Source organism: Sylvia atricapilla, chromosome 2, assembly GCF_009819655.1.
Source record: "Sylvia atricapilla isolate bSylAtr1 chromosome 2, bSylAtr1.pri, whole genome shotgun sequence".
NCBI classification, from domain to species: domain Eukaryota; kingdom Metazoa; phylum Chordata; class Aves; order Passeriformes; family Sylviidae; genus Sylvia; species Sylvia atricapilla.
In genome coordinates, this window is record NC_089141.1 from 105,337,611 (window position 1) to 105,357,529 (window position 19,919).

The 19,919-nt window shown below is 33.0% G+C and overlaps 1 protein-coding gene across 9 annotated transcripts in view; it reads right to left on the reverse strand.

The window, feature by feature from the left end:
- Positions 1 to 19,919, reverse strand: part of DMD (dystrophin) — a 978,823-nt gene that overhangs the window by 573,377 nt on the left and 385,527 nt on the right. For all 9 annotated transcript variants that reach the window (XM_066314017.1, XM_066314023.1, XM_066314021.1 and 6 more), the window contains one exon: positions 7,352 to 7,546. In XM_066314017.1, coding sequence (XP_066170114.1) covers positions 7,352 to 7,546 — 195 coding nt within the window. The remainder of the gene's footprint in view (positions 1 to 7,351; positions 7,547 to 19,919) is intronic.

Here is a 19,919-nt window from a genome sequence, read left to right on the forward strand (position 1 = left end):
AACCTTCCATGTATAACATTTAGTATACTCAAAGCTGCAGAGATGTGTATAGCTACCAAAAAGAGATTGTTAGTCTTGGAAAGCCATTGATAAACTGGAAAATCCTCATGGGCAGCTTGAACCAAACTGAAGCACTTCCTGGTGTTTTAATGTTTTTCAGCTTTTTGATGCTTGCATTTTTGTAGTGGAGTTTTTCACAAATTGTTATGTAAACAAAGTTATCTTTACATTCTTCTCTGGAGAAAGGAAAATTAATAAACTTCTAGTTTGACCAGTGCGGTTGGAGAGGTGGTAACTTTCATCCTTCAATCCCTGGTCATTGTCCAAAATCTATATAAATCAACGTGAAAAAATAAACTCCCCTCTTTTTGCCCTAACAACCTGACTGTGTGAGTGTCATTATTTTTGTATTCTATAGCAACACTTCCTAGTCCATGAACAGGGAGACTTTCCCTCTCTCCTGCCTTTCTTTAACTTCTGGAGTCTAATACTTGTCTGCTGTGCAAGTTGATTTGGCTTCTAATTCTGCATTTCCTGATTTTTCTTAATAAACTTTTATGATATCCTTGTAGACTGTAGTTAATAATTTCCTCTTCATTCAACATTTATGAATTCTGATTCAACAAATGTTTTGTTTTGTTTTTAAATAATCACATAATCCACACCATCTCTTGGACAGTCAAGTTCACAATTCTATTGTAATGAATTGGATTTAAAACCATTTTTTTTAGAACTCTGGGTATGACAGAGTGTACTGGTGTATTACTAGTAGTACTAATATGAAGCAACAGGGATTTAGGGATAATTATCCAAATTGTTTTCTCCTCCAAATTGCTGGATAAATATTTTAAAACCCCAAAGAACTTAATAAAAAATCTGAATAACATTTAAAGTGACAAAATTGGTCATAATTTTTTTTAACTAATTAAAGTTATTGCACTGCATTCACTATTTTGTAAAATATAAGACTTGAAGCCTTACATAAATGTGAAGGCAATGCATTGAAATAAATGCATACAAAACCAGCCTGCAAAACAAAAGAAAAAATATTCTGGGTTCCCTGGGTTCCTAGAGCTCTAGCACTATAATATGCTATTTGATGGAAAAAAAAAAAAGCAACGACAAGAAAAGAAACCAAACCCAAACCCAATCCAAACCAACAAACAAATGAACAAAAAACAAAACAAAACAAAAACAAACAAACAAACAAAATATCCATAACATCCCCCATATGAATAATAATTAGAATTTTTAGGTCTTGAGAAATGTGACTTATATTTAGCAGACCAAATGAATATTTATAAATCAAAGGAGAATGGGAAATGTTTTGTCTCTGGAGTGAGTCTCAGTAAGGTACATGTTTCCTCCTTGTCAGCAATCCACCATGTGGAGGGAAGACTGGCCGGGTCTATGTCATTACTCAACAAACCTCATTTGACTTTCCTGAAAAAGGTCTCACACTCAATGTTCCTTACTCAGGTCTGCTTAAATCTTTGTTTTGCACACTCAGGGCATGGATAATTCATATATTCAATGTTATTTAGCTGAAGACAAGAAATATCAGATGATAAAAAGATAAAATGCTTCCAAATATTCCAAGATTATATCCCATGAATATAAAGGTGGCAACACCTTCACAAAACCTCACCCCTGACTACAGATTTGCATATTTAAAGAACAGGAGAAAATGTAATTGAAATGCTATAAGCTGCCAGGACATACTTAAACATTCCAGTGAAGTGGCCGTCTTTAGATCTGAATATCAGCTCATCTGAGCCACCCAAGAAGGCACTTTTTATGTTCAACATGTTTAAGTAATCAAATGAAGAGCTATATATGTGCCTATGTATATTAAAATTTTGGACTTTTTCAACCAAGTAGATCAATTTTCTAAATATTAAAAATAGATTAAATTCATCTAAGCACTTCAGAATTTGTAACTGATATATCCCTTAATGTTTAAAATTAGTGGTCTATGAAAAAGGTATAGAATCTTGTCAGATTTTTTGTTTTTGTTTAGAACACAGCTGCTACAGACAGAGCAAGATGATACAAGTGCTGTGCTGTATAAGAGTATAATTATCTACAAGGATAATGTCCACATTCACAAAAGCGCCCACAAATGAAGTTACAATTCTATATAAATGTTCTATGCTTAGTTAGAAGAAAGTATTGTTTGTGACAAAAAAAAAAAAAAAAAAAAAAAAAAAAAAAAAAAAAAAAAAAAAAAAAAAAAAATCATCAACAGGCCAAATATTAAAAAAAGCTATCAGAAAGAGCAAGTTTTAAAAGTTAATCCACAATGCTGTATAATGAGTATAAGAATGTCTACAAGGGGAAAAAAAAAATAAAAAGGAGAAACCCTGCATATATACACATATGCTCATGTATCTCACACATATTCTGCCTCTCTCCCTTTCATGGTGAAGAGAATGATCTGCAAGCCGTTATCAACAATGCCTGGGGAGGTTTTGTAACATAGTTAACAGAAGAAAACACAGCTTTAATTTTTTAGAAAAAAGGGTAACAGAAAATCATTAGCTGCTGAAGTGACAGTAGCCTTTAGGGACTGATCCATCTCACTGCTCTTAAAAGAGAAATCCGAGTGCTAGAGACTCAAGCCCCAGTTCATTTTCACTACCTGGAATTTGTCTTTATCTGCCAGGGAAAGACAACTTCCTGTAAAAAATCAGTTCCTTGGCTATTTGTGTACAAATCTGTCACCAAGCACAGTGTTACTGACAGATCTATTTGGAGAGTGCATGTGAGCACACTCAGTTCTAAGTTACGGTTAATTGGGTTTTATTGAGCTGCAGCAGAAAATCACTCTGAATTTCACATTACGTGATGCTTCTTGATAAGAATCACTCAGTACACACCGAATACATATTCTGATGCGCAAAAACACATTTTTCTACGTTACAAAAAACTTGTAGAATGATGATTTATAATTATATGCGTAGCAGATTCTTTACAATATTTCATGCTTTTTGTACTAACATGAAACCCAGTAACAGCACAGTTGTTAGTAATCATGGATGTCTGGAAAAATTCCACAAATTAATTACACTTTTAATATCTGTACAGAAATATGAGTTACAATATCTAGTATAGGTATGACTGGCTTCAGAAACCATTTTAAAAGGGGATTCTTGCTGCCAGAATCCTGTATGTGTGATGTATACAAAGAATTCTTGTATTCTGAAATATGACACAGTAGGAAACATTGCAAAAAAACCTGCTCTGTCAGTTGATGAAGGATTACCAAAGGAAAAAAGAAAAGATTAATCAGAGCATTAAAATATCTATATTTTAAAATAACATGGAAACCAATCCAATTTTTAATGAACTAAACAAAAAACCTATGGGAAATACAGAAGAAGATGAGCTAGAAGCAGAATTGTTAGAGTGATTATGCAAGATATGCATTCATCTTACATATATAAGAAATCTCTTCCTCAGAGCCAGATGGCTTTCCATATTAAAACTATGACATCATTAAAAATATGATAGCTAAGTGCATAATCATATTCTACAATAAGATGTTCTTGCCAAAATTAAGAATATGAAGGAAAAAAAAAAAAAAAAAAAGAGACACTAGTATGTACTGGCCTACTGCAGGTCTGCTGTATAATTATGTAATGCAAGTAACCATAGGAAGCAAGTTTTGAATTCAAAGTTAAAAGAATTAAGTAATGAATAGGCACAACTATGCCAGGTCTATGACAGTGATCCTTAAAAATTGTACTAACAACTTTTTCACATACGGTTATAAATTAGATTTCTTAAATTCCAAGTATGCTGTTTCATTTTAACACACTTTCCCTATCTATTAGCAAAGAGAAATATGTGTTAGCTTCACTCTCAGGTTAATTAATGTGTTTTTTTTCAGTGTATTCATCTCCCACTAAATAATCTGGAGCTCAAACAAGTCCAATACCTTGCATGAGATAATCATTACACAGGAAAACTTTGTCTTAGTATGAACAATATAACCATATTAACTAGAATACATGCAAATTTTTACACTGATTTAACTTCTAGGAAACATTTGAAAGATCACTTGCGAGAAGATAATGAGCTAAAAAATAAAGGCATTTTGTCCCTACTTTTTTCATGCAATGGAATCTATTGTAATCACAATCAATTCTACACAGAGAGCTCAAAGATTGCGAACTCCATCAATATGAATATCAGCATTAGCAAACAGAAATAGTGTCTGTGCTTATAACAACAGTTGTCCTGTTTTGAGAGTGTATCAGGCCAACTTTAATCATCTATCAATCCATGAACCACAAATTTTCTGTACAATCAACTCGAGTTTCATCACTGACAGAACTTTAATATTTAAATTGTTTCTTAAATACTGTCAGCAGTAATAAAGAAAAGCTGAGGTACTGTATGCCATAATACTTGAAAGAGCCTGTAATGGGATGATGAAATATTGCAATGCTCATCTTATGAGATGAAGTGACAAGACTTGGTTTCTCTATCTGGTTTTTCCACTCCCTAAAGCTTAAAATTAAGAGAAAAACATTCCTATGAGCTGGTTTCAGCAGATACACTAAATATGCTCATTAAAGTATTAAAATTCAGTAAATGTTAGAAGCTACCAAATTTTTTCTGCAAAACCTCATCTTTTACTATATTACATGACTGATATAAAAAAGTCAAAGCTATGACAATTGATATTAGCAACTTTTAATTTGTATTCAATATTTATCCTATTTTATAATGAGCAATGATGTTTAAGTCTTAGTAAACATATTTACTCTGGAGGAAATGTTCAAAGCTGTTACCACTGATTCTTGTAAATAAACTTATTTTCCTTTTACGAAATAATTAAAATAGATTCTTTCTGAATGGGAGTGGGGAAAAAAAAATAAAGCAAAAGCTCAGTTTTAAAACACAGAGCTATTCATGACAGTTCTTTAATTTGATTCATGCAAATCTGTCAGAGAAAAAAAATCAACGACAATTTAATTTCAAACCTTTCCCAACCAGCTGCTGAACAATTTCTGCACTACTTTCCTATTTTTACTGCAGGATAATGACAATGATGGATGCTTTTCCTTGGAAATAAATATTCATTAAGCAGGCTCAGATCAAACCTATACCCTTCCAAAAGCCCACGACTGTGCAAGACCCATTTGCCTCTTCTAAGAGATTTATTTTGGAGGAAGATGGAACTGTGCCCACAAATGCATCTCATAACAATTTAATAGTTCTGTTAAATTAAACCTATGGTAGTACTTACTTGTAACCTCAGTAATCAATATTATTAAAGTTGGTGTCAACTCCAATAATCCCAAATATATGTGGGTGAACAACAGATTGCTTATGGATATAAATCAGATAAAGCTAGCCCAAATGTAAGGCATTAAGAAGAACTAAAAAGGAAGTAAACTTCTTGAGGTGGACCACTCTTTCTCCATCCAATCTATTAGTGAACAGAAGTTCATCAATAACGATCTAACAGGTGCTCATTAGCCATGATTTACGAAATACATGACTAGTTTTTTGTTTGTTTTTTAATTGTTTGGTTTTTGTGTGGGAAAGATTGTTTAAAATGAAGAATGACAATTAGATTGGAACGTTTTGTGCTTCAATACTCAGACTGACTTTAATTTACTGGCACTAAATCAGAAATGGTAAAACAAACAACCTACTAGTATTTGACACCTATTGATTGACATCCTATTACCAATTCTGTGCTTCCTTTGATCCAACACTCCCCTGATATACTCCACTACCCAACTCTACTGCCTTGCTAGGGAACTGAAAACATCCTGATTTCACAAGGTGATAAGAGTATTTGTGTGTGCACATGTGTGCACATCCAAATGGCTAAAATATATATCTATGAATGTATAAGAATTATAAACAGATGTGATTTTACAGATGCTAATAGCAGCATATGGATATTACATATCCTCTGATGTGGAAAGAGATAAATGGGCTCACACAGAGGAAAATTTAGAGCATATAGCCAGAGCCACTGCCCTGATTCGCTAATCTTCTTTCTTATAGCTGACTGTAGGCAAATTCCAGCCTCTTTAGATTAATATGTACTGTTATTTAAAAACATTCCTTTTCCTAAATAATCACAGAAAAATGGAAATACAGTCTTTTCTTCATGCTGGATGAAATTTGGAATTGCTGTAATTATATACAGCATTTGAAAACATTTTTTTACCAGGCTTTTCTCACACAAACATTATTCTGCAAAAGCTGATAACTCATTCATCTACTTAGGCTTACAACTTTAATCTTATTCTCTTCTTATGTCAATTCTGTGTTGGTTCCACCAATTTCAAAGGATTTCAGTGTTGCAAGCATTGAACAAACCAGGCAGTAACATTTCAAGCATTGAAGAATCTACACAGTAATATTGAAAGTCACACTAACAATGCTGAATTTGGTTTTTCTTAACTACATTATCTAACTATTGGATAATATTCTCTGTTTATATAATTAAATGGAAAAACCTACATGTATTACAGACCAAATAAGACCTCAATGTTTTCTGGTCTAACATAGTATTCAACAGCTAAATTTTACTTAGTTTTGCTTCTGTTCCAATAGAAATAATTTTAGACATCACACACTAATATAAAACAGCCAGGATTGGGTGTGGACAGGTTACTTAGAAATTACTCATCCTTACCAATCACAGAAGCGAAAAATCCCTTAACCACTAGGAGATGAGCTCAGCCGGTCAAAGCATGATGCTAATAACACCAAGATTGGGGGTTCAGTCCCTGCATGGGCCATTTGCTTAAGAGGTGGACTTCATGGCCCTTGTGGTTCCCTTTCAACTCAGAATATTCTGTGATTTAGATTGGAAAAGATCTAAATCGAGTCTAGCCATTAACCCAGCACTTCCAAGTCCACCACTGAACCATGTCCCCCACTGCTACATCTACATATCTCCTAAATACCTCTAGGGATGGTAACTCAGCCACTTACCTGGGCAGCCTGTTCCTGAGCTTAAAAACTATTTCAGTGATTTTTTTTTCTATTATTCAAACACAAACAAACCTTTAATCACAAACTCTATCTCTAAATATATTGTTTCTCTCCCATTCTTTCTCTCACAAGACTAATATGCAGATACCCTAATGCTCCTGTCCTCCAGATACAGGTTAAACAGGTAAAATAAATGAACACTTCAGTGTTTTTCACATTTTGCTTCAATGTGCCCCCAAATACAAACATCCATACATGCACAGATCACAAAGATGGGCTCAGTACTTGGAAGACATGTCTTAGAATGAGCACAGGCTGCCAACAATCAGAAGCCCCAAAATGATGCAATCTAATCATTGCTAAGAAAATCTTTCCATCTTACCTTGAGACACTCTTCTTGTTTGAAGAGATCCTCACAGTCCTTAGCCTGCAGAACAGGAGAATTAAGGCGCTCTTCCACTTCAGACAAGGCTTGCAGAAGTTGAAGGATCTCTGCCAGGTATGTAGAAGGCACATGAGTGGTTTCCACAGTCCTAGTTTCAGTCATCACAAAAGTTGTGTCTTCACGAACTGTTTGCTAGTATAGATATACAACAGAATGCTTCCTTTAGTTTCTTAACACCAGACAAAACTACAACAATGCAATTTCCAGTTCGTAACATGGCAACAAAATAAAATTTAAAAAAATCAAAAGTAACTTCCAAGGACAAATGCAGGAAATAGCTGAGGTTTCTGACATAGATCACTTATATTCTTTGTGTGTTTGAAATGGTGGATACTGAAATTAATCCATGCAAGAGAGTGCAAGCTTTTCTTCTACTCTCCAAAGAAATGCAGAGAGGAAATGCAAGAATATGCCGAGATTATGGTGTTAGAGATTTTAGTTCTAGCCCTTTCATTTTAAATCATCACACCTCTTGAAAAATCTGTCCTTCATTAAGGAATTTCATGCATGCCAAGTCTAAAATAATAATTTATTTCAAGTTATCAAGTAAAATAGTTACTTGTATAATAAAGACATAATTCTTTAAATAAAATGCAACATACAGCAAATATGCCAATTTTATACTTCCAACTATACTAAAAACTTGTTCTTTAATCTAACAAGTACAATTTGGAATTGTCCGATTTGAATGGTCTTTAATGCATTCTTATTTTTAAAAGAAAACTCAGCAACACACCTCTTCATGAAGTTAGGACTTTTTTCAAAATTTTTGTTTTGTTTTAATGGAAAAATATGAAATAGACACCCTATTCTGGAAGCACATGCATACACCAAATGTAAAGACATCCCAGAATGTTTTGGTTCCAAGAAAACACTTAGTTGATTGATGGCATTTGAAAGCATACTGACATATAGGGTAACAAAAAAGTGGCTGTTTATATAATTTCTCTGTATTTCCCATTTGATTTATTAATGAATCAAAAAAGTAATGCCAAAAGTGGGCTTTGGAGTAGGGAGACCTCTGATTGCTTCTTTTCACTAAACTCCAAATACTAAATCACCTGCATGTCCATTAAAAAGGGGAAAGTTTAAAATATCAACGATTTGTGGTTTCACAAGCATTAGTTTATTTATGGATTCTTAGTGTGGGACCAAGATCCTTTGTGTTTGATGTTTGTCTTTGCACAAATATAAACTTTAATTATTTCTGACCTCAAAGAATTGTACAAGTAGTTGTTGGTAAATGTTAAAAAATTCTGTTATTTAGATTTGTAGCCATTTATGTGAAAGACAATTGATCAATGGTCCTGAAGAAACCAATATCATTATTTAGCTACTCATTATGCAAAAGAAAACAAATATAAGCACACACTACCTCTGCAAGGTGTCTCATTTTAATTCAGGACATATTTCTCTCTTCAGTTACCGAGCTGAGTCATCTGGTTCTTCAATTTTCTTTAGAGTCTTAAAATATGCATATACACACTCTAGAAGATGTATGCATATCACATATAAAGCCCATAAAGTTATCTGTAGACTTGTGTTATTCTCTTGCATTTCTTATGCAAATTTAATTGCTTTGCTTACCTTTTCTCACTAAATTACTTTCTCAGTACATCTGCTAACACTGAAACATTTCTAATTACCATATCACTGCTATAATTTTTATTATTTAAAATAAATTTTATTAAAAAAAATTTGTGCTTGCCCCCCATATGTTTCATGAATCACAGGGTCTACAAAAATAACAGTTTACTCCAGTAAACCTGAAGAAAAAGCAGTCCTATTTGATTAGAAAATGGGAGAATCTCAACAGGCCACTGAGACCTGCATGCAGCAATAAGCAATATTTTAATTCCTCAAGGCTACACTATGACACTTCCACATATAGCAATCAACTTCCAACCCACCTAAAGAACATTTTAACTATATTTGTGTTTTGCTTTTTGACTCGGAGGACAGAACATTTCTACTCACAGTAATGAAAAGAGCACACTAGGTGTGCAAGGGTTTCCACTCAAAAAGAGGTCACATGAATATGTAAAGCAGCATACAAAATACGATTAGTTTCTAGAGTCGTGTGATATTAGCCTATTCTTTTCAACCCAAATTTAGGCCACATATGTATAGACACATATATGCACATGCATGTACTTAGATAAAATAAAATCTGTGTCTTCTTACTCTAAACTATTCCTGAAATTACAAAAAAAGTCAAGCGGAAATCGGATGTGTAAGCACTTCAGGGATATCACAATTATTTATAGTGGCAAATCAGGTGCCTTTAATCACTGTTATGAAGAAGAATGGGATGTATGCAACTATATATTCACACTGTCCTTTCAGGAAATAAATATTTCTTATAGGTGGATGATTACTTGTATAGTTCTACTGTTTATATTGTTGGTTAAGCTGTAAAACACTACAATCAGAGAAACAAACAAATAAATAAATAACCAAAAGGATAGATATATAAAAGTAGACACCTACCAGAACCTGTCCTCATATTTTGGTACATTATTAAAAAAAAAAAAAGCCACAATCAAAATAAATTAGTTTATGAATACTACTTTTTTAAAAGAGCTGAAACTTTGATACTACTTTAAAAATCAAGGATTAGGCATCTTTGTCTTTATTGGGTTTTCAACAGGTCACAGGTTTCTTTCCTTCTTTCTTTCCTGCATTGGAAGTATCATGACAGAACCCAGAGCAGAACATGTCATCTTGCACCAAGAATGGAGGGTAGGCATGTCCAGAATAATTTTAATCAGCAAAGGAAAGCATTTTTACCTTGTCCCAATTTTCCCTGGAATTGCTTTATGACAGACAACAAAATAGAGTCCGTCCTTATATCCTGGACAAGCATTTTACTAAAAATGCAAAGCTGAACCTGAATCATATCCTAACACTGTAGTGAGAAAAAAAAACAACCAACCAACCAACCAACCAAACTTAAGAAAGGAGATCAGAACAGCTGGGAGCAACTACTTTTAAAATAATATAAATTCAGTAGAGATATATGCAACTGCTAATGCCAAAATTACTCATCAGAACCATGATAGGTTAAGATTTTATAAGGCTTAAAAATGAATAGTAAAGTGGAAATTAAAGATTTAGATAACCATTTAAGAGTGGGTTTGGATAAGTTGAATGTGGTAAAATGGCAGAATGCATTAGAGTTACTTAAAAAAACTTAATTTAGTATTAAAAAATACATATATTACAACATGTATATAAAATACAAATAAACTATTAAGTGATTGGGAAATGCTGGGGTTGCTGGTATTTCCTATATTACTCTTTCTGTAAAATATAATTTTAGTGATATTACTTTTTTTTTCTTGATTGTAAGCAATATAATGATGCACAAATTATTTTTTTGCCTCTGAAAGAACAACTTCTTTTGTGTAAGATTTAACATTTCATGCATTGTTTGTTATCAAACATTATCAAGTCTTGAATTGTAAACTGAATTTTCTTCCCCATTATTACATATTTTTAATTAAGGAACATAATCCTTCCATACACATAACTCCACTAAAACTGATTTTATTGATAGTTACCGTGCCCTACCAGGGCAACAAAACCATAAGAAACAAATTTGTGACCTGTCCTGTACAGAGAAGGCCAATAGGCAAAACCAAAACAAACCAATCAAACAAAATGACAACAAAAATTCAACAAAAAAGTACTGGAACAATACAGGTTTGGCTGAGAAATTCACATTGTCCACAGAAATACTTGTGATCATTACTGTCTACATCTAACACAGTGGTGCCATCAGAGCTAACTAATCTTGGAGGATTTCCATTTTACTGTGGAATTTTTCCACTGCTAACTTCCATTTAACAGTGGAAAATTTGTTGTTAAAGCATGTTTCACCAATCTCAGTGTATCCATTTCTTTTCCTGTTTTTGCTGAGGGAATAATCCCAACATCACTTTGGCTGTTCAAGAGTTTATACCCAGAAAGCCTCCGACTTTCTTGTGTCAAATCTTGTGTCAACTATTTCATTTTTTGGTCCCTTCTCAAGATAGGACTCCAAACCTTAGTGCCTGTGCTTTTGATTTAATGGCTTCACACAAACGTGGGAGGAGTAAAGCTGCAAAACACTCCCATCTGCATTGTGACACCTCAACTCTGCTCCTGGCAGCATCCTGGTGAGAGGTCCAAGGAAAACAAGCAGATGTGCCTGCTCCCAAAGTGAAATGACACTTGAGAAAGTATCCTTTGCGGCTGTGTATGATGTAAAAAGTCTGTGACCTCTGCAGAATGAACGTGGTGTGCAACACATATGAAAAAAAATGGAGCAGACAACACACATCTTCTGGACAAAGGCAGTGATACCTGAGAGGGCCCAAAAAACTTGTGAATCACATGGCATCTGCCAGCCCATGTTCACCAAGAATATATCAAATAAAGAATTGGATACTCAAAAGTAGGATAAAATGCTATCAGGGGTCAAGAACCACTTTGAAGTACACATTTATAAAAAAGTTTTTATTCACCCATTCCTATGCCAACTGTGAGTGGTGAGGTCAGCTAACATTGAAAGAAATTTATTCTGCCTTCAGTGTTGCTAGCATATCTTACCTGTTTGTGTGCATATAAGCAGAAAGATCAAAATTATACTGGTTACATGGAAATTTCACTATGAGGTTGGATGGCCTTAGTCAATCACAAACAAGTTTTCAGTACAAAAAGCAACATCTCTTTCAAGTATAGAGAGACCTAAATCCCCCATGCAGGATTAAAAATGCATAAATTCCTTATGCAATTTTATGAAGACAAGACCTTAAAAAATATTTGGAAACAATATCTTTAAAGTATTGAGAAAAAAATATTTTTAAGTAAAAACATAATTATTGTCGCATGTATATGACTGGTTTTTTTTCTACTCAGGTTGCAGAGTGGTTGCAGTCCACAAAATCCTGCACATTGCAACACTTGAACCATATAGCTTAATGCTTGTATCTGATTTCATCAGTCACTTATATAAAAAAGGAGACTTTAAAAATATACATGACTATTTTCAGCACTGTTCTTGGACAGAGAGTGCTTTATGCCTTCACAACACTTCTCTGCTAAGGCATACCTTACTCCAGAAATGCTACTTTAACAGGTTTTTTTTCTGTGATAAAATGACTCTACTTGATCTATACATAAAATTAAATAAAGCCAGCCAAAAATGAAGTTATTCCTAACAATGGCATCAGTTAGAAAACATTTCAGTAAATTTAAGATTCTAGGAGTAGCAACAGAAAATTGCAGGCTTTGATTTTGAAAACTCTCCATCAACAGACACCAACCAACCTGAACTTAATTCCATTTATTTTGTCTTATATGTCTCCTTCATAATTTGATTGAAATGCAAAAGTTTTCTCCATAAGAAAATGTCTCTGTATATATAGGCTTAATTTATGGGATATCTCCCAATACCTCTGTTTTGCTACACTCTGATGAGTGCATTAGTTTCCTATTTAAATGTGGCAGGGCAGGAGAAGAGGAGAAAAAAGATACAGACAAAAGCTATAGCAATTAATTTAAAACATTAAATCCAGAGTATTCATAGTTGTATCTTTGTTCTGGTGTTTTTTTTGTTTTGTTTGTGTTTTTTTTTTTTTTTTTGTTTTTTTTTTTTTTTTTTTTGTTTTTTTTTTTTGTTTTTTTTTTTCTGTGTGTGTGTTTTGGTGGTTTTTGTTTTTATTTTATTTTATTTTATTTGTTGTTGTTGCTTCTTTGTTTTTGTGTTTTATGTTTTGGGGTTTTTTTAAATGTATTGCTTAAAACTATAGCTTAAAAACTATGACAAAGCATTTTGATACTGCAGACAATCCTTTCACACCCTCGTGGCTTTGGAGCCCTCCAAGACGTCAAACACACTTGGTCAAGTGGCAAAATAAACACCTTTTGCCACACCTTTCTCACTTGCTGAACAATGTTTTTGTTTTATTCTGTCTTAGATAATTGCTTCTAGCTAGGAACTCTCCTCAAACCAAGGTACAGCTACACGTTGAACCTAAAAGCAGCTTATCTGAAAACTTACCCAGCTCTCCTTACTAAAGACCTGCTAACTTGCCCAGAAACAAGGCACTAAGATGATTCAGAAATTCCAGCAGTTATGCTGTTAATTTTTAAACTGTAATTTCCACTAGTATCTACTTGCTATTCAAAAAGAAAAAGAAATTAATTTCAACTATGATGAGACTGGGGCAGAAGACTATCATACAATTCAGTACATGTGATACAAGTAATGTTTTTCCAAAAAAGAAGAAAAAAATAGAGCAATGTGTATCTCATACCACATCTGCAATGCTCCATGTCCCGAAGAAAAACAAAACAGAGTAATATTATGGCATTATTGCCTAATTGGAACTACTGGGATATAGAAGATGCCTCTTCTTTTAACTATATTATGCATATATCCTAATTACTTCAAATAATGATAGCGTATCTCAATAATTGCAGTAGAGAAAAAATGACAAAGAAATCTGTGTCTTTTACTTTAAACAGATATTTGAAACATTAAGAAAGGAATTATTAAATCCATTAGAGAGTCTATATCATAAGTATTCACCAAACACTGCTGAGACCATGCACAGTCAGTAGGATTTTGCAGGGAGATACTGGTAAATGGGCCAAGAGAGATAGCCATTATCAGTACTAGAAATCACGAAATAAGCAAATGTTTACATTACATTTTGGAAAGAGAAAAATCAGAACACTAGCAAAATCTCCATCCTAGACTGATTTTCAACAAGTAATTTTAAATGTTGTTTAGAATGTTATAAGGGTTTAACTGGAAAACACTTTTGAAGTTGATTTATATGTGTACTTTCCAGTAGACAAAACATATTTGAAAGTTTTTATATGCTAACTATAGAATACATAAATCCAGAAGAGCTAGCAATTTCTTGGATTGATCGTGTAATTTTTCACACCTAAAAGACATACAGATATTATACATGTCATACTTCAGTAAATATCTACTTGACACTTCAGAAAATTAAACTCTTGTACAAAGTCCCATATCCCTGCAGCTATAATGTTCATTTGTGACACACTATTGATTTTGTTAAACCAGTATCATAAACTCAGCTACACAGCACGAAATACCCAAAAGAATAAAAGGAATTTTAAGTTATTTTTTCCTCAAAATAGAATTTCAAAATTGTGTTTCTTGGACAGTGATAAGTAATAGAGGTGAAACAGTGATAATAGTGGCAGAACTAGTATGACACGATTTTCTGGAAGTCAGCCTACTTAAGAACAGGTTTTGGTCAATGCCAACTTATTGAATGGCTGATTTATTAAGACTACAGAAGTGTCATAATCTTAGACAGCACTTTTGCTGCCTAAGGGCACAATGCTTTAGGGTTGTCTTGAGTATGTATTTGTAACTACTGAGTGACCACCAAGAACCAGTTAATGACAAAGTTCAGATATGTTAGAATACATGCTATTGATATCTGAATTGACTAAACCATTCTGGAACTGACTGCTGATTCGTGATGCTAACTTTCCAGATATTTATGCCAGTTATATCAGTTAGATAATGTTGACATAATTTAGAAAATAAACTAAAAATAACATTAAAGTACCACATCTGTAATGAATGCAAACAGCTTCAAAGTGCAAAGTCCTAAATCTTAAACTCTTACACCTTCCAGAAATGTTAAGAAGTCTTACCTAATTATTTTCCATCTTTAATCCACATTTATAGAGATACAATCATTATAATAACAATAGATTTTGTCACTTAAGCAGATCTATTGCTTCAGGACAAAAATTTGGTTTTTTAAATGACATGAACAAAATTGCTGTCCATCCGGCAGTTTTGAAAGCTAACTAAATATTCATAAACAGAAAAATCAGCACTCACACTGTACATCTACAAATTTGCTTCCTTCTTTACCTTTGTGTGTATACTCAGATGCATCCATGAAAAAAAAAACCCCAAGAAAACATCCAGCCATGAGTCATGTTGACATCCTGAACTGTAGACAAGAGATGAACATCATCTCTTCAAAAAATAATTCCAGATCACTCTGCAGGATGTATTTTCCATGATTATTTACTGCAATAATACTGCCAAGTGATTTTTGACACCAAAATTCACACCATGTAATTTATTACACTAATAAATCATAATATACTATAGCAGAGAAAATAAGATGGTAATTAGCTGCCCTGTTTTCCAAATAACTGGGTAATTATAAAGAATAAAATATTATAGGAGTATAATGCTCAGTTTAGTCTGAAAGCAGAGGTCACTGGGTGCTATGTTGTACATGACTTTTTAACCAAAGGTTTGGTCTTGTTTCCATCTCACTCATTCTGACAGCGGTGAGAAAAGCCTGTGGCATGGCTAAGACCACATTTGTATAAATATAGAATTTAAAGACAAATTTCTACTGCCTTAGCCCTGCCTTACCCCATGTTTCAGCAAGAGTTTTTTACTCTTATGTGACAAGATAAAGATACCTAGTTTCACTTTTGGACTTGAGAATGCCATTTACATCGCTTCACTAAAGTTTATAACAGATAATGAAAAATGGCAGAGAAAAATCTTTTCTGTAAAGTTCTCTCTCTTACAATATGGGATTTTAAAACTTAATTCTATAGCTAAAATATTATAGCTTTGCAGTGATGAGAGTGAATACTGTACAGTAATGAAATATGAAGGAAGAAAAATATGCTTTAGAAAAGCACAAAGTAGCATTGTTAACTTGTCCACTTGTATAAAAAAGGCTGTGGATTTTCTTCACTTAAGTTACTGCAACACTGCATGCATTCACTTTAGACAGAGAAGGTAAAGTGCATTTTAAAAGGCATTTATAAAATTAGCTCTTTTTGAGCAATATCAATGACAATATTCATCTTCAGTGGATATTGTCCCATTGTTCCCATAACCTCATCTTAAATCAGACAGAAAATTAAATGATTGTAAATTTGCAATTGCAAAGGATTGCAATTAAACTATTTGGAATACATTTTCTAATAGGATTTTCCAGGTTGATGGATGCTGGAAAATAGGTGTAAACATTCACCAGTGATTCTCTTCCCAGAGTTCCTCATTCAGCCTTATGCTTTTTGCAGACCACAGTCAAGAAAGCTCAGTCTTCAGTTGTGCTGTGTATTTGTTTAAAAAAGGTGTCACTGCCAATGTCAGAAAAGTTAAATGGTGTCACAGTATCACCTCTGTCCTGTTCTTAAGAGACCCAAAGTGCACAGGTGAATTGGATACTAATCCATCACTGCACAGTTCTTCTGTCCAGCAGGTGTTTTCCTCCTTTTTCTAATGCCTTTTCTTTCTTTTATTTCTCTCTCTTTCCACTCATTCTAGAAATAATGAAAAATTAATTGTCTCCTTCTTCTTGGCAACCATTACTTGTTTATTTAACACAAGAAACATCTAAGCAAGGATAAGAGAAGAAAACCACTTCATTCTAGTGCCAGTGTTTGTGAAAACAGTGGAAAATAACAACTGAAAACAATGGTAACACATTACCATTGAAGTGTCCATGTTAATTTGATGCAGACAGATAATCAGGACATCAACTCCTGTGTTTATCTAAGGGTGACATATTTATTTAAATTAATGTTAGATTTATCTTTTAGAAAATATCTTGATATAGAAACATATTTGAATGGTAAAAATAATTTTTTTTAAAAAATTGAAATTTTATCAAACTAAGTAAATAGAGCTCCATAGGGAAATATTAACTGAAACTTGCAAAATGCTCTTAAAGACTCAAAGTAAACACAGTCTTGAATTTTAAATGTAAATTTGAGCAGTCCTTAATCAGGTTCCAGAAGTTGATCACATACTCTCTCACCTGAAGTGATTATCCAGTTAGGAGACAGGCTTTTTGAATTTCTGAATGCTTTAAAAGATCTTAGAGAATTAAGTCATTTATTTGGAAAAATGAAGTACTAAGGACAGTGGTATTTTATCCATGTTGCAGGTAACTACCAAACTTCTCAGACTAAATTACTTACCTTATAAAAATAAACAGAAGTTTTGTATAACTACATTCCATATTCATTCTTGATCTAAACATAGTCTAATTGGTATAAAAAGGACAGTTTCTCCTGCCGTTTATCATTTTATCAATTCCATATGGCCAAAATCCAGGCCCAAATATTTCAGTAATAAAATGATCATAAATTTCAATAGAATGTTTGTGTGTGTCACCAATAAAATTACTGGAATTGGTAAGTCTGGGTTTTTTTGCTTGTATATACAATAGAAGACACATAATTTTGACAGATTACAAGAGGTTCTTTTCTCCTAAAGATACTCTGTCTTACTATTTCCAGCATGCATAGTTCAGCCAAGAGAGGAAAGTTGAAATATCACCATGTATAATAGCAGAAAGAATATTGAGCATCTTGATAAAATATGGTAATAGGACATATATGAAATAAGAATTTGCAGTGTAGGCTCTGCACCTGCGTTCATCTAGAAAGTGTTTTCTAATGACAAAGGCCTTCAGCACTCTACACCCTAAGTAATTTCAGTAAGCTCCAGGAAAATCTAAGCTGAGCCATGACACAACCATGCTCATAGACTGTTGGACTGAAAACATTGGGAAAAAAAAATAAAGAAAACAGATACTAGGATAATCTAGTTAAAATTAATCAACATATCAATAACAGATTTTGATCCTAACTTGAATTAAACAGCCTAAATCTACCCTTTTATCTGCAATGGATAGCTATTTTCAACACCCTGGAAGAGTGGTTAAACTGTTTCAGAAAAACAGTATAACGGAAGATTCACGTTTAGTCTGTAGAGGGGGAATTGACAACTTTTCTGAAAATACAATGTGACTGCCAGATTCTGCAGAGCTGCTTTAGAAATAATTGCTCCTTAACCTCTCTAATGTTATTTTTTTTTAATAATGCATGCAATTTTAATATTGAAAAATTGCATACTCTTTCAGGATTAAACTGTAAAGGCTTGCTTTATTTTCTGAAGAGTATCTTAAACTATCACGCATTTCAGTGGGATTTGGTGGTTAATCATAAAAATATTTCACCCCTTTGGATAAGTTATTCAGATATCACCACTGGTGTTACTACCAACTGATTTTCAGCCCACTGTTTATTCTGCCACATATGAATAAAGACAACAATGCATAATAGAAGAAACTTGTAAGACAACAAGAACTCCATAAATTTTTTTTTCTTCTCAATGTAATTTTAGATTGTGTGCAGCTGCATTTATGCATTTGTGTGCCATGTTTAATCTGTAAATGCAATTAACCCACCTTTGTCTTTATAGAATGTCCTATGTTACTTGCTCACAATTTTCACATAGAGGACCACTTTACCAAACTGATTAATATCTCAAAAATGTTATTAAACAGAACATACATGTTTGAGGTGATATAATATACTCTATTCTCAGAAGTGGTGATAGGAAATCCTTTTTTCTAAATATACACCAATATATATTTGTCAATTAGTTGTTGGTCCTTTATTGCTATGTATTTGTGAGACAATGAGAATTCAACAAGAATCTAGTATTCTAGAAAGAATAAATCCTTCTAAGGTCATGCTTCCTATATCACTCTGACAGGTCTGCCCAACAAATACCGGGGAAAAGTAAAATCCAGGGGAGCATGATAATTCTAACTTCACACTTTGAAATCAAAAAATATATTAGCTCCAAAGGTAAGAAATGCAAATCTGTCATTAAGTAACATAATTAAAGGTTTTCTTCAGTGCAGTCTTGCTATGTTTATTCAATGAAGCGTAACGAATTGCAAGATACACAGTGAAACTAAACCCTCACTGATTTATAATAACAACTTTCAGTTGTTAAATAACTCTTATGGAATACATCATAAATTATAAATAAAAATGCAGCAGTTTTCTATTTCTTTTGCTTTAAAGAAAAAAAATCGATTTTGTATTTTTATTATATGGCTTTATTCAGTTGTTGTTTAACATAGAAAATCTCTGTGGAAGTTATTTTTGATGGTATATGCATGTGTTCAAGTGAATAGTTTGAATTTTCATTTTTCTTTTGTATTTTGAAGTCTTCCACAAACAATTAATGCATCCTCACAACATCCCTGTGAGGTAGGTACTTAAGCTCTTTAAGAAAAAGAAAAAAAAAAAAAACCTTGAGAAATTCACTCAGTTTCACTAATTCAGCAAAGTTAAAACGGTAACAATAACAAGGCTGTTGCACTTCTCACTCTGATCTGGGTCATGAAAATATACTGCCTTTTCATCTCAGTAGCTTCTGTATAAATTCTGAAATATTTCATATGAGTATCACCTTATTCATTGTTAACAGAGCAAAATATTTTTCATGTGAAATGAAAAGAACACAGTAATGTCCTGTGTACATGTAAATTTCATTGAATGACCTTATTCCCCAAAGAGTAAGAAGTAGCCTTCTTGCATGAAATATTTGAAAATATTTAAAAATTTAACCTTTAAAGGTTATAAATATAGTATATAATCACATATTTTAATAATAGAAACA